The following is a 16,480-nucleotide window of genomic DNA, read 5'->3' as shown; positions in this document are numbered from 1 at the left end:
TGTTTGCGTGTCAGGCGCGCCGCAGCGTCACTCCAAGCTAATAAACGGGTCCTGATACTTCCTCCCCCAACAAAGCACTCTCCAAAATGTCGGGAGAGGTGTATCTCCTGTGGCTTCTGTCGCTTATACAAACGGTAAGTTTATACTTTATAGACGACGTTGACGACTACCAAACGCGGTGGTCTTGTTCTTTCCACAAACATGTTATTATTCAGTGATTGGAGTAGATGTAATCAGCTGTGCCTGTATGCTGCGGTTACGAGTGTAAAAACTGGTCCTCACAGTCAAGCAGCATCCTGCTTCCCTGTGAGCTGGAATGACGTGGCTTAACTCGGTCTCATGTTATTTTATGTCTTTATTAAAAGTTCAGTTAAAATCATATCTGGAAAGTGTTTGCCTGATATAAGAAAAGAAGCAAGCAAAATATGCTTTTTGGCCGTATCAATGTCGTAACCTAAGACCAGAATGAATAACGAAATGATAAAATCACAGCTCCCGAGTCCTGAATTTGTATTTCTCACTTCTCCCGACGACAGAAGTGAGAAATACAATGGTAGTTTAACTAAACTCAGTACAACGGCAGTGCCGCGTGCCAAAACAAGACGTCAAATTGGCGCTTTGCATCATGTCAAAATTTTGTCAGGTGCCAGGTGGTTACGTTAATTTCCTGGCAGGAGACAGACAGACAGCAGCTGTGTGTGTGTGTGTGTGTGTGTGTGTGTGTGTGTGTGTGTGTGTGTGTGTAAGTAAAATATTACACACATACATAAATGTCCATGACTGTTGGTAATTCTCTTAAAAGATGCTGCCATTTCCTACTGCACAATGTAGCCCTCCAAGCAGAACCCAAATGCTACTGAAGTTTCTGACATTTTGTTGACACAGATAGCATTGGGTCCTGTAGCACTACTACCATGCCACCTGGGACGCACCCATTTTAAAACATAAACAACATGTTTAGCGGCTCCCCGCGCTCTTTGACGATATTTTTCAGTGTGAGGCTTTCTGAATATGTAAAGTATAAGTACCCATACATGCCGCTGCGAATATCTCCTGTGGCGCGGAAGCCGTTAAGTATTTTTAATATATGTTTGCCCGATTTGGAAGCTTGGATTCTTCTCTTCCTTCCTTGTTTATTGACACCTCATTGTACCGCCTATCTGGCTAGCTAGTGGCGCTATAGCTATGACACAGCAGATCAGAGGCAGGGACGTAGCCTCACAAGCCAACCGCACACCGGGAGGCGGTACAATAAACGGTAAACAAACAAGAAGAAATAAAGGTCAAACAAAGATTAAAAATACTTAACCCTTGGCCTACAATTCACGGAAAAAACGGAATTAATCGAAAAATCTAAACCTCCCGTTAACGGAAAAAACGGAATGACAATCAATATCAGTTATCGCGGGGTCAAAAGAGCAAAAATTAATATTTTTTCGCTAATATCACTAATGTTGGATGTAATTTACCAAAAAACGGCCGAAATCCGCGTGATCGTGCACTATCGTGCACGCGCGCCGTCTCTATGTGCGTCGCTGTAAAACATGTGATATTTTGCGATCTTTTGGGGTTGATTTGAGGTTAATTTGACTTAGTTATGAAAAATATAGCATTAGCTTAGCAATCCGGACCAGCCAAGCTATTGACTAGGGTCAAACTACTACAGGATGTTGTTGATCGTTCAACCGGAAGTGACTTAGGAAGATTCGTCTATTTTGGCCAAAATCAGCATCATGGTGCTTTCCCGCCATCTGGTGGCGAATCGAGAGAATACATTTGCAATGAATGAACAAAAAAAAAACATCTCTTCAATCCACCAGATCTTTCTTGTATGTTAAAACGATGAATTAAAAATATGCCAATTTGTTACCCAAACAAAAAAATTGGGACTGGCATTCCAAGGGTTAACGGCTTCCGCGCCACAGGAGATATTCGCAGCGGGATGTATAGCTACTTAAAGTTACCGAATTCAGAATAACTCAAGGAAAATAATGCCGTCACTTGGCGCAGATCCTATTTTAGAGAGAATTTCTACTTCCGTGTACTGGAATTTCCATACGAAAATATAAGTCTGACCAGGGACCCAACATAAAACTCAGCTTTATGTAGGGTCCCGAGAGGGGCTACTGCACAATGCAAAATGGAATGTTGAAGCGATTTAATCTAAAACGTAGTTAATTTATTTCTGAACATCACACACAACCTCCAAAGCTCATCCGCCATTCATTTTCTTTCCCAGAGATTTACAAAAATATTTTATATCAATTATTTTAAGCCTAGAATCAATGTAGAGAGAAGACTTCCGCACACCCGGCAGGCAATTTGGAGCAGGTGCGATGATGACAGAGAGTATACAATGTGAAGCCTAGAATCAAGCCATCCAGGCTCCTGGTGGCGAATCATGACTATAACACATTGGAATGGATTCTCTACCACCACGAACTAGAGACTGTAGCGACAGCTGGCATCATTCCTTGATATTAAAACACTATTGGGACAGTGCAGATATATATATATATTTTTTTAAATCGCATCTTCTATACATTTCTTATTCCTTCGTCCTCTCCCCAGCTGTCTGCGTATGGCGCTGATCTGTCCTCGGAGGCGTGCAGGGAGCTAGGCTTCTCCAGCAACCTGCTCTGCAGCTCATGTGACCTGCTGGGGGAGTTCAGCCTCGGCCAGCTCCAGCCTGTCTGCCGGCAGTGCTGCCAGCAGGAGGTCCAGATGGAAGCACGCAAGGTAGGACAAATGGCCAAGCTCACAGACTGGTTGTTAGTAGGTGCGAAGCAACAAGACCAATCTTTCCCGATGAAGGAAAATCAATGCTGGTCTCTTGAAAAACGAAAAAATATTTATATGCAACTTTTTCCACAAATGCTAAATTCCATATACTTCACTGTATTGATTTTGGGTTTGGGTGCATACGTTCGTTAGACATACTAACAGTCTGTCGCTGTCGGACTGTTAGTTTAGGCATTAGTCAGACAACACCGTCTGACGCTCCCAACATGCATGGCCGGTTACAACTCACCCATGGCTCCCGACATGCGTGGCAGGTTAAAACTAACCTGTGACCGTGAGGTGACAGGTTAAAACTAATCTGTGGCTTCCTGTGAGTTTGGTTTAGTTTTGGTTTTGGAGTCGGACTAATGCCTGTCGGCAGTGTCGGACTGTTAGTACGTCGGACCAAACGCATGCACCCCAAGACGGACTCAGCACTGGCTTTTATTCATTCATTTATAGCACTGCTCAACCAGGTCAATCATTAATTTCTCCTAAATTATCAAACCTTTTCTCAAGATTGGTTGCTATTAAACATTCAGTTTGTCTCATATCTTGGTACTACATATTAGGCATGCTCTCCTGCAAAAGATGATGTCCTCAGAGATTTTTTTAAATATACAAATTGCAATATCGCATGTAAAGGTGTGTGACCTGATCTTTCTTGCTTGGATAACAATCAGTGTTCTAAACTTAATTCATGAGGCTAGTGCTGGCGTAATTGGTGGTACAAATTAAGGCACAAAATATGAGAGTTGGAAGAAGCTTCTAAGCCAGAACATAATTATTTTCAATAGAAATAACCTTGGCACTCTTCAGATCTTACATAATTACAAGCTTAAATTCTGTCACTTTGGCCAGCAAATCCAGATGGAGACATTCAACACGGTGGAACAGGCTCCAAGCCTGGCATTAGGCAGTCAGAAGAAAGAAACCATGATAATCATCAATGGTAACAAGAATAGAGTTGGATGAAAAATGTTAACCAGGTGAACTCACAATGTTAAGGAAGTGCCTTTTGATGTCAACGAATGGCGTTTGAGTGGGGGAGTGTACTGCACACGATAAAACAAACTAAAGCATGCCAGTCTCTTAGCTACAGTTAAGCAGGCTTTTGCTTTTGTACACTGGAATGCCTATCTCTTCTTTTTACTTCTCTCTCGCTCCTTCACTACGTGATTGACTGCCTAGCAATGCCTACTGTCAGCGATGAGACTTTGTTACTCCAAATATACAGCTGTGAGATGTTATCCACATTTTCCAGTAACAGTGCTGTTATTGTATGCTAAAGCACCAGTCATTAAAGCAAATTCAACAGTGCTGTTATTGTATGGAATGTATGCTAAAGCACCAGTCATTAAAGCAATTTGAACACAGTTCCCTCTGCTGTCTGTGACAAGCAAATGTCTCTTATGGTCGAAGTGGGGGAAAAAAACAAAGTAATTTTCTCTTGATTAAGCTAAGCCCCTAGAGTGTGTGGTATCCTAGCAACAGCACCTCGCCAAATAGAGCACACCTCATTTCATTTCTTGATTATAACTCTTTCTGTCTTCGACAGACCATGGTTTTCATTTAAAGCAGAGTACCTCTGCACTCCCACCGTTCGACTGAAAATGTCATTGAGAATAACACGCTTGTCTCCGGCTGTACTATACTGCAGCAGCATTAAGCACATTCTCCTCAGTCGACAGCTGCAATTATCTGTCTTAAGAGTTTTTATTTTTTATCAGGCAATGCAATTTACATCATTGCAGTGTCATTAAACCTCTGAGAAACTACTTTAAGCGTAGCCTATTCGATTATTGAGATTCAGTGAGTGAGCACAGAGGACATTTACTTAGACTTAAGCCTAATGTACTCCGTCGCACGACTGCGTCGCTATAGAAAATAATCTGAGTGTGTGTGTATATATTGATTTATAAATTATGCTTTTAGATTAGTCATTTCTTGTACCACAGTGAGCTTTGCGGGGGCTGCGTCTCTGAAAGGCTGGATAAATCTTAACCAGACTCTCTGGGGACATTAATGAGTGCACTGTGAGCCTGTGACTATAACACGCTCACTTCCTCTGAGGGCTTTTAAGCCATAACATACTGAAGTAAATTTATACCTCAAGCATTCTGGAAATGTTGAACTTGACAGGGTAACCTGTTTAGAGGTGTGAAGGGAGATTCACAGGGTTATGAAGTGCACTTGAGTTGATACACTTGAGTGAATCTTTTTTTAAAGATTTATTTTATGCCTTGTATTGATGGGACAGTAGTTTGACAGGAAATGGCGAGTGACATGCAGCTAAGGCCGTCGGGATCGGGACTTGAACCCACAACGTGCTGTCAGGCTATAGTGAGTGCTGTCAGGTTATAGTGATCTGGATCACTACGCCAGTCGAAAAGGCCACAAACTTTGCCTCTCTTTGGGAACAAATTATTCACCTTTTTATTATTTTTTTGCCCTCAAGACGTAGAAGTTGATTCTTTATTGAGGGGTGTGTGTGTGTGTGTGTGTGTGTGAATAGCAATGGATGCCACACACACAATTGTAATGAAGTCTGAACAGTGTAAATTGATGATTTTTGTGTGCATGAAAAGCTGGAGTTGTCAGAGAGATTTCTTTGCTTACCATGATGCTGCTTACTAGCCAGTCCAAGCAGTACCATCTCTCCACTGTGCCCATAATCGGCAAAAGCTGTGACTGGTCTGTCATATGTGGTGAAATGAAACTGGAGAAAATGTCATTTGTGGCCTGGACAGGAAGAAAGCAAGGTTAGCTTTGCATGTGTAATTTAATTTGCCGTGTGAGCCAGCCAAGCGGTCCCCTTTTGCCACACTCCAGACTTCACCCCCCAGTAACGGAGAGTTGAGTATGGACGTGAATTACTGCCCTAGCACTCCAATTTCCTCTAACTTATTGTATATTGGTAGTGGAGGTTTGATTACAAGTGAGCCTGCATAAACTGTCATCCATCACACACACACGCACACATTCTGCCCCATATGCACAAACTCCCAGTTTAATGGCCCCTAGGACCCGCCCAGACGCGTTTATGAGTCGGGCTGCCAGAATCAAATTACTCTCCAGACTAGCCTTCCCACCACCAAGACGGGCCGCGGCCCCAACACTGTAGGGGCGTCTGTGTGTACAGAAGAGAAAATGAATTGATAGCAGAGGTGGAAGGAAGGAAGATGATTGGTTCTATACTCCCAAAGGGAGTCGGGGATGGCTCAGCTTGTTTTGAATATCCTTGGTCATGGGATGGTGTACACTCCGTACAGTATTAGACACAATAGGCCAGCCAAGCTGATTTCATGACCAATTACTTTCCCTAGTAGACTATTGTTGAAATGCCTGGAGGACCGGAGGTTTTTAATTGTATGTATAATTTGAGCATCTGGTCCCCATAACTCTGTGTGTGTGTGTGTGTTCCACTTTGACTTTATTTGGGCTCGTCATTATTGTCGTCATTACTGATTAATAAGCTTGCAATGGGACATTGTGAGCTTGAAAATCAGCTGACAAAAAAGGTACTGCTTAATTCCCAAAGGTGTAAATTTCCAAGGAACTCTGTCTTTGGTGAAAAAAGATTTATATAATTTATTGATGAGCAAGGCAATTAAAAAACAGGGCCTACGCGTTTCGACCAAAAGGTCTTCGTCAGGGTCCATCTAACATCTTGGCTAATTAGTCACCCTTAAATACAGCCAGGTGGTGGGTGTGATCCAATCATGTCATTACATGATTATTTCATTGGCACATAAATTATTTTATTTTGATTACACATAAGATGTTCAAATAAATCCGAAGTGACACCCGAAGTGACAAGCACCAAGTGAACAGTAAAAATCTCATCTTGGGAAAACAAAGGAAAAGAATGAAGTAAATATTTATATTGACACATTTAAACGGTAACCCAAATCACAAAGAGAATGCAGAACTATCAGAGAAAAGGCAGATAATCGACCTCATCATTTAGGTTACTATCCAAAAAGTTTCTTAAGTCTATCGCCACCTCTGATGTCACTGGGGATAGCTTCAATGGCTGTAGCTTTCAGAGAGGAGGGGCTCCCGGTGCCCCTTTTTCATGATGGTTGACAGCCATCAGGCAGTTGGCATTGTTTGTGCGAATAGCCGTTTTGTGTTCTCCCAGTCTGTCCTTAAATATAATTTTGGTTCTCCCCACATAAACACCCACAGGGTCATTCGAGGTGATAAACAATGAGAGATGTGTTGAAATTTGCAAAGTGGTTGATTTTTATATACATGATCGGTGAGCACATCAATAAATGTATTTGTTTTGGGACTATTGGCACAATGGGTATAGTGACCTCAGGCTCCAGAAACCCATCTGCAATGATAGGTGTCTGGAGCCAAGTAGGTTTGGGTGGAAAATGCATTAGTAAATCAGCTATTTTGCTTTTCCCTTTTTTTTATTTATTTTTTTCAAGCCATTTCGCAATAGGTGGTCTTTGGTATGAAAAAAAATTAGGAACTCCTTTTGTTAGTACATCATAATACATAAGCAAGCATGCCATGGTAACAGACTTGATGTCTTTCTTGTCTTGACTGTTTTGTCCTCTCTGCAGCTCTACCCTGGGGCCATTCTAGAGGTTTGTGGATGAAAATTGGGGAGGTTCCCTCAAGTCCAAGGTAATTTGGTGTCCTGCATTTCAATGTTTTAACAAAGTAGAACAATATGGTTGTGTTATTTATTCATGTTTTTATTCAAGAATTCTTAAAATATTTAAACAAATCTTTCTTTAGTGCTGGGTACAAAATACCTTTCTGATCAGGGAGGGAGCCAAATGTGGAGGTCCTTGACATAAATGTTTTAGAACCACTGTAGTAGACCACCCATTTCTGTTATATATTATGAGTTCTCAAATAGGTTGGGGTCGTCTGTAGGTGTGTCTGACCATATGGTCATGACTTGTGGGTTATTCTCTTCACCTGTAACTGTCTTGTGTGTTCAATACTGTCTCTTCTCTCCTGTTAACTGTTATCACTGCATACTAGGAGCATCAGCAATAGTCATACTAGGAGCATCAGCAATAGTCACTAATTACAGGCTTAGGAATCCTTGACTGACATAATGCATCTGCAAATGTCTTAATATTCTTTATCTCTGCAGCTTTTGTCAGGAGTGACAAGCCGAAGATGTTCAAGGGTCTTCAAATTAAGGTAACAATGGCACACTGAATTGGTAGTGTAATTGCACGATGCCACATAATTGTCTGGTTAATTAGACATTTGATACATTCTAGCATGTTTTTTATATCGAATGAATGGTCTCATGATCTATTTCTGTCTTGTTCCCTCTATCTACACAACTCTCTTCTCTTCCTCCTCTCTATTGTCTTTGTTTCCAGTATGTAAGAGGATCAGACCCTGTACTAAAGCTTTTGGACGATAACGGGAACATCGCTGAGGAACTCAGCATCCTCAAATGGAACACAGACAGTGTGGAGGAATTCTTGAGTGAGAAGCTGGATCGGATATAAATGTCCAATTCTTATTATTTTTGTTTTTGTTCGTTCACCCAAAACACAAGTTTATTTTTGGCCCCTTTCATTTTTTTATTCTTTAGTTTACAAGATTTGTACATGGCCCAAACTCGATCATTGGTTGTTGAATGACTGCGCTATACGACTGGTTTTGTACTGGGAAAACATGAACCTTGTTTTAAATTGTACCAAATAATAGCTGTGCAATGACATTAACTGTGAGGGACTTCACAGTTAAATACCTGAATAGTTGATCAATCATTTTGTGGTTGGGTTTCATTCGAGTGAAACGGTCAAGACTGATTATTAGATTATTATGTCCGTAAGATTATTTCCCCCCTTTGTCTGACTTCTTTATCTAACAATATATTTTTTATAATGCTCATCAATGTCTGTAATGGGCTTTGTAATGTGAGTGGATTCTAGTTGCTCTTCAAATCCAGGTGTCTTGCTGAGGCACACTTTAGTGAAGAACTCTCAGTAAACCAATCTTGGTATGAGTTTTCTGATGTACCTTTGTGTCTTTATGGATGTTTGGTTCGAACAGAAACTGGTTGTACTTTTTTTGCTTGGATAAAATATGCATCAATAAAAGTATTTCATGTCTGTTCTCATTATGTGCCCTTTATTCCATGGAGGACTATTAGAAACATGGAGTTTAGTGTATATGGCAAGGCAGCGCCACTGTAGGTGCTGTTAATATGGAACTCAAATGCATCATCCCTGACATCTGCTGGATTTAAACGGTATTGCAAGTTGGCTCTTTTACAATTAAGTGCACAGTTCAGTTGACCGGTAATTCTACTAATCAATGATTCCTACACTCTTTTGACATGTGATATCTGTTTATTGTAGAACAGTGTAAAAAGAATGAATTAACAAATAACGTCCATGAAGTAAACAATCTTACACAGTAGCACATTTACATCTAGTTACCTGTAACCTCAAAGTGGGGCCCAGGGACCCTCTGGGTTCCATGAGGCGATTTAAGATGGACCCTGACAGGCCTGTAACTCAGCTATGGGGGTCCTTGAAATTAAAGCGTTTCACAATCACTATTTTAGCCTTATCTGTTGAATAAGCCTTCATTGAGTCAGAAGGGAAGATTAAGCCTGATTTTCGTGTGATGGAAATGGCAGGTGTACAAGCTCAACATGGTGCAATGTGTTGTGATCTTGTAGATTATTGTTGTGGTATCGTATAAATGATTAAGAGCTGGGGAATATTGGCAAAATTAAATCTTACTGTTGTAAACCCATACTTTAATATTGATGTGATTAATTGTCATTGGTTATTATGATGTTCATTTCACTCGGCTTGAACGAATATGTCTGTTCTCTCTTTTTTACCTCTTTATGCATTTAAGACCAGGAAGAGAACATTAATGTCACAAAATGAAATGTCCCATTATTATGTATAGTCTCATATCAAGTTACAGTATCTGTATATTAGCCACCTCGTATGGGCTAGTAGTCTCTAGGATAAACAGCTTTTAGCACTAGCCTACCAAAACTCCTATACAAAAGCATTTTTCGGGGAAAGCAATAAAGCCTGTCCAACTCCAACTGTGACAGAAGTTAAACATATTTATGGTCTGGTCTGGTCCTTGTGTCATCGGGAAGGTGGACATCATGGTCAGGCCTGCTGTCGGCGTGGGACTTGACGTAGGCCACCCCTGGGTACCTGTTCAGACAAGAGGTGGTTTGCTGCATGAACATACTGTTTTCTCCAAACACGTTGTACATAATAGGCCTGCAATTATTTAGTATTTAGTTAGCGATTATTCTATCAATGACTTTCGATTAATCAAACATTCAGAATAATTATTTTATATCAATATATCAATGAAAATATTAAGTTCTTGCCCATGTGGTATGCTTTACAGCAGTGGTTCTCAATCTCAAAGGGGTCCTTAAGGGGGTTCCACAGATCAAAATCTGTTTATTAACCATTTTAACCTTGAACTACAATGTCACAATCATAGACTGTAGAAAGGTCACAAATGCGCCTCAATGCCTTGTGAGCTTGTAGAACTGCTACATTCCCAAAAGCTTGAAATATCTGGGATAACATTTTAACAACACAAAACTTGTGTGGAGGTCCCTGGCACAATTTCTTCTCAGATGTGGATCCACGGCCAGATACATCCCACGATTTTGCAGCGGACTGACCTCATGCTTCCTTCTATGTACGAGAACATGCTGGCTGTATTTTGAGGGGCGCTACCCCTCCAACGTCTGGCTTTCCGCTCAAGATCAGCTCAATCAATTCTTACCAATTTCTGTATTGTATAAAAAAGTATAATCCTGTTATACTAAGATGTATAACGTAGTGGTTCTACAATCAAGCACATCGGTGCATGCAGTGCAGGTGGTTTCAGAGTTAATTCTCTGAAACAAGAGTTACAAGGTCCTATAAATTAACTGTGAAAAGATTACAGCAATTCGTTGATTTGAAAAATCAGAAATGTACTTTTCACTTAAGTATTTTTAAAAGTATGTTCTCTTGAATACTTAAGTACATTTAGCAAGTAGTTTTTTTACTCTTACTTAACATTTTGACTGAGCTACTTTTACTTGTAGTGGTGTAAATTTGACCAGGTCATATTTGTACTCTGTCCACCTCTGTTTGGTTCCCACTTCGGGGCAAGAAGAAGTATTTTTTGGTCCCCGTTCCAAACCAACTTTAGGCAGGACAAAAGGACGGAACCGATTCAACCCCGGTGGAAAAGGGGCCTCAAAGGGACTGACCGTGTCTTGTCATCTTCCACCATGCCCTTGAAGGCCAGAGATTTCAGAATGCCCCCCACCAGCAGGATCCCACCTGCTATCCAAGCAACGAATAGTGCTGCGCCAAACGTGTATCTGGTAGAGAGAGAGAGAGAGAATAAGCAGCACTTTACTTCAATGCTAGTTGGTTTATTTTTTCAGTTTCTATTAAACACATGAACCCTATAGCGTCACAATTGTGGGCATGTCACAACAAGCATGTGTTCTGTGAAAACAGGCTCAAAACAAGAGATTTGTTGGAAAGGTTAAAAAGGAGTGGACCCTGGTCAACAACTATAGGGTTTATTATACGTTAAGTTACATTAATTTGACCAGTTTCTGTTCTTAAGAGGCGGAGAAACAGATTCATTGAGTTTGTCTGTCCACCTCACAGTATTGATGGATGGATGATAGCAATACAACATATATGCAACAAAATGCAAAACAATAGCATAAAACGTATCCTACCTGGGCACCATACCCATTCCCATTCCCATCCCCTGTCCGCCGCCAAATCCCCCTCCGTAACCCCCTCCTCCGTAACCGCCACCACCATAGTTGTTTTGACTCATGGTTGCCATCCTAAAACTGGCCACAATCTGATTGGCATAGAGAGAAGCTGCTGCAATGCCGCAAATACCTGAGGGAAGGAATGAAGGGCGAGAGAACGAGAGAGAGAGAGATATGGAGGAAGTGAGTGAGTGGCCGTTTTATCTCATCTAATTACTGCTGGCTCATGCAAGGAAAAATGAAGCAAACATGAACTTTATATCGAACCCATTTAGACCTGGAACACCAATTCGTGGTTATATCATTCAACCCAGGAAACCCATTTTTGTAACATTAGCTGTAACATATTTTCAGAATATTTTCAGGATTTAGAAGGCGTTTTTAGAATTAGCCTCAGGTAAGATGGATAAGGTTATATTAGGCACATTAAATTAAATCATCTGATTAACGGATCTAAAATTGCAACTTTTAAAGACTTCTGTTTGTACTGACAGCCAAATTCATGTTGGGTTTTTCCAGTTTGTCCCACTTTGTTCCAATGACCTGACAAGGAAACTTACTGTAGTACAGCGGCTAACAGCCATATTGTGAGAGAACCTTTCACTTGGTGATACAAGCGTGCAATTTGGCATGAACATGCCTCTGGGTCACCTCTTTAACTTTTTTAACCGAGCCACCGAAAAATCCAATATTTTCAAGATGGCCGCCAAATAAAAAAGGCCTTTTGTGGCGGTTCTGGACAACCATGGGTGCGGCCGACTCGAGACCGGGCACTGCACTCCCTGTGGGTGTGTGGAACATGTGTGTCGAATTTGAAGTCGGTGGGGCGAACGGTTCTCGGGTTACGTGGATTACAGATGTACACACGCACACAAAATTCGTGCAATATAGCAGATCATTGGAACGGTTGTTCGCCTGGTGATACAAGCGTGAAATTTGGCATGAACATGCCTCTGGGTCACCTCTTTAACTTTTTTAACCGAGCCATCCAAGAATCCAATATGGCGGTGCTATTTCAATATGGCCGCCACATCTAAATGTTAGCCTATGTCTACATTTCTTACAAATTTTAGGAAAATTTTCACCATTATAGATAGATAGATAGATAGATTTATTTAATTTATTAAATTTTCTTTATATATTTTTTTCTTCTTTATATTTTATATTTTATTTCTTTGTTATTATTTTTAGTTTTCATACTGAAAATGGTAGCATGCTAATGCTAACTTAATGCTAACATGGTAGCATGCTAATGCTAACATAATAATGCTAACATGCTAGTGCTAACATGTTAACATGATAATGCCAACATGCTAATGCTAACATGCTAATGCTAACATGCTAATGATAACATGCTAATGTTAACATGCTAACCTGCTAGCATGCTAGTGCTAACATGCTGTTAATGCTAACATGCTAATGCTAACATGCTAGCACTAACATGCTAACATGCTGATGTTGATGCATGTTAGCATTTTGTGTGCGTGTGTACATCTGTAATCCACGTAACTCGAGAACCGTTCGCCCCACCGACTTCAAATTCGACACACAAGTTCCACACACCCACAGGGAGTGCAGTGCCCGGTCTCGAGTCGGCCGCGCCCATGGTTGTCCAGAACCGCCACAAAAGGCCTTTTTTATTTGGCAGCCATCTTGAAAAATGACCGCCGTATTGGATTTTTCGTTGGCTCGGTTAAAAAAGTTAAAGAGGTGACCCAGAGGCATGTTCATGCCAAATTTCACGCTTGTATCACCAAGTGAAAGATCGTTCCTATTATCTGCTGTACTACTGGTGGGAATGTGGAGACATCTGATTCCTTACCTCCGATGATGAACATGATGCCGGCGGTCAAGCTCATCTTGGCCTTGGAGGTCTCTGACATGCTGTTCATTGTGAGGCACTTCAACGAGAAAACTGATATGACCGCTCCAAGGACACTCAGCACCACACCCACTATCATAAGGGCTCGCACTGCCTGGAAGGAACCTGCACCACAGACATGAGACATGGCATTGGGTCAGCACTTCAAAATATTGCGTTTTAGTCAGAATGGTTCTATTCTGGATCAGGGATAAGGTTATACATAATATTTGGATCCTGGAAAAGAGTAAAGAATCCCGTTAGGGTGTACTGGAGAAGTGTTGTCAAAGTACAATAATGAGTACTATGTATAGTATTTCAGTGCTACTTGCACTCATTTTCTCTTGTATGTATTAATTCCTCTATTAAATGTTCATCAAATGTATTTGACACAGAGTATTCTCTAGTGGTTCACTATTTGAACCTGCCCTTTGCCTGTTCTTTGTTTTGCTTCTGATAGCGCTGTTGACTGAGCCTAGGCCTGGCTGTCCATAATGGTGACTGACCATAATGCACCCAGTGCTAGTGTAAATACTGATAGGAACAGGCCAGAGAAGTGTTCACGAGTTCACTTGAGGATAGAGGAATAAAATCGAATCGCAAATGGCAAAGAGAACCATTCATTACACTTTCATTTTCAAGTTGATCATCTTTATTCTAGTAAGTGCTGCTTGGATTTTACCTTGTGAGTTTTACTCTCAACCCTAACGGACTCACCAGTACAAGAAACATCCCTCTTTATATAGATACCTCTGTTGTAAGATTTTTATAGATATTTTGTGGCCTTTTTTTTATACACAGTGAAGAGAGACAGTTGGGGAGTGACATGTAGCAAAGTTCTGCCAGGCTCGAGAAACCCATGGACATGTCAGGCATCAGAGCCTTAACCACTTGGAAATCTGCCCCTAATGCTATGTAAATTAATTATATATTTAGTCGTACGACGAATACTGAAAATAGAAGATCATCTCACAATTTATAGCAATGTGAGCTAATTGTGTTATTCTTAATTGTGGAATTTGGGGGACATTTGTGTAAAGTGAAATTCTTCGCAGGTTTTTATTTTTCATGATATGCCAAGCCTAATTAATGTGGTTAAATGCTTATATGGCATGTTTTCATCCTTAAGTGAATTTAGCAATAACATAATTTAACTGTAATTTAATGCCCTCGATTCTTCTCTTTGTTAGAACCAGGAAGACAAAGTCTGCAGTTAAACCCATGTAACCTTATTCTGTTTCAGACTAAGATCAACAGGTTTAATTGATAGTGCCATCAGGGTGTGAGACAGAATTTCTCAGAAACTCTATTTTACAAGACTAGTATGCAGGAGAACATGCCAAAGGGAGGAAGGTGGTGACTCAACGATGTGGCTAACACAGGCCATGTACTCAAGACCACGCATGCAGTGAAGCAGGTTGGATTCCCAGCAGTAATACATGTCCAATTCCATACTTATAAGATACACTGCTGAGTTTATTCTATACATTTACTAACAACTTATAGGAAAAGAGAAGCAAAACTGCCAAAGCAAATTGTCTGTGAGAGGACCCCAGAGGACGGAGCCATTCTCAGGTTCATGATAGCACAACAAAATATGTCATATTTGTCCAAATTAATTCAATTAGAATTTGTTTATATTTACAAATAATCAATGTGTATGTGTCACTGTGACCTCTTGGTAGAACATTCACTTTATTAGATAACAGTAAAGTCCTCTTCATCTTCACCATACCTGAGTAGCCCATAAGGCCGTAGTACGGCCGACACTCTGTCATCCCAGCGGAGGTCGTCTCACAGTCCTTCCAGAGTCCCTTGAATGTGTACGTGGAGGTTATCACGTCCGACTGCCGGTCCGCTACGCTCCATTGGTTCATGGCGGTGGCCGCAATGAGGGCAGCTGAGCCAATCACACCCAAGACGAATCCTGTCGTCTGGAGAACCGAAGGCGCCATGTCTTCAACAACCTTGTCAGGGTGTTTTGCAAGTGTGAATGGGGTTGTGTGGATGTGTTCCTTTGCCAATGGGCTGTGCTCGTTTTAAAATAACCAAGGGACCAAAGTTTCGTCTGTTAGTGAGCAGGATGAATCAAAGCACCAAGGAGGAGGAAGTGTGCGGGCAAAGAAAGGAACTGGAGTGAAGTGGCGTGTGGAGCATCGATGGTGTTACTGGGTGTGGACTGCTGTTTCACCCCGTGGACAATATGGCATCATAGCCATGGGCTGGGCCACCTAGTGTACCGTGCACACAACATGCTCACATGCACGCTACTATGGGCAGGTTGCAGTGAAAGGTGTGGACACAGTGGTGACTGGCACACCTGGTACTTTACTTCAAAACTAAACCGTCGAGAACCAGTGCAAATAAAAAGGGGACTGAATCACAGACTCCACAGGGCTAAACCGAGAGTTGCTGCATGGTGACACGCAGAGAATACTTTAACTTTGAGAGTGCACATTTCTTTCCACTCTCAGAATTAAATCAACATTGATGATTTTGCTGTGTGCCAATATACATAATAGTCAGCAGCTACACAGAGAGACTTGATGAGTGTGCATCATATATGTTGTCAGGAGACAAGGATACGGTAGTATGAGGTATAACAAGGTCAATATGGATATGCAGATAGAATACTAGCTAGACACATCAAGGACATCTCAAAGTGCTAGACTCTCAGAGCAAATCCTATAGACTAAACTTACACACAGGTGAAAAGGGTTCTGTAATTTTTTGAGCATGTAACCACCAATGCTTCAGAAACCGTAAAATCCCCAATGATAATTTATCCATTTGTAACTCTGAGAGTATACAAATGTAACCAAATTGATACATTTGCATATTCCGAGTTAAATTAGGCTAACACTCTTGTGTGACTTTCATAAATAGCTATAAAAACTATTCAGACATTACAGTGTACAGTACAGTACAGTACACCGAAACTGTGACATGGTTGAGTCAGTGACTCATTGCCGCTTACTATCACAGCGACAGTTGGTTGCATTATTTAATCTACATGATTCAAACCAGCTTATCATTCTGTCAACAGTTGGTAAGGAGAGAAG

At 41.1% G+C, this 16,480-nt stretch overlaps 2 protein-coding genes across 2 annotated transcripts; one reads left to right on the top strand and one right to left on the bottom strand.

The window, feature by feature from the left end:
- The first annotated feature begins 52 nt into the window (after positions 1-52).
- selenof (selenoprotein F) lies at positions 53-8,883 on the top strand. The gene is made up of 5 exons (XM_083781276.1): positions 53-134; positions 2,572-2,739; positions 7,362-7,425; positions 7,907-7,956; positions 8,145-8,883. Exons 1-5 carry the CDS (start codon positions 87-89, stop codon positions 8,274-8,276), a joined length of 462 nt encoding a protein of 153 aa, XP_083637402.1. The 5' UTR covers positions 53-86; the 3' UTR covers positions 8,277-8,883.
- A 973-nt stretch (positions 8,884-9,856) lies between these two features.
- On the bottom strand, positions 9,857-15,373 carry cldn18 (claudin 18; the record flags this gene model as incomplete). The annotated part of the gene is made up of 5 exons (XM_083782728.1): positions 9,857-9,962; positions 11,030-11,143; positions 11,516-11,687; positions 13,380-13,544; positions 15,154-15,373. The coding sequence occupies 5 exons, from the start codon at positions 15,371-15,373 to the stop codon at positions 9,857-9,859; spliced, it is 777 nt and encodes a 258-aa protein (XP_083638854.1).
- Between the last annotated feature and the right edge of the window lie 1,107 nt (positions 15,374-16,480).

Source organism: Protomyctophum parallelum (genome assembly GCF_964188405.1).
Source record: "Protomyctophum parallelum genome assembly, chromosome: 14".
NCBI lineage: Eukaryota > Metazoa > Chordata > Actinopteri > Myctophiformes > Myctophidae > Protomyctophum > Protomyctophum parallelum.
This window is presented reverse-complemented; position numbering and strand designations above follow the sequence as displayed.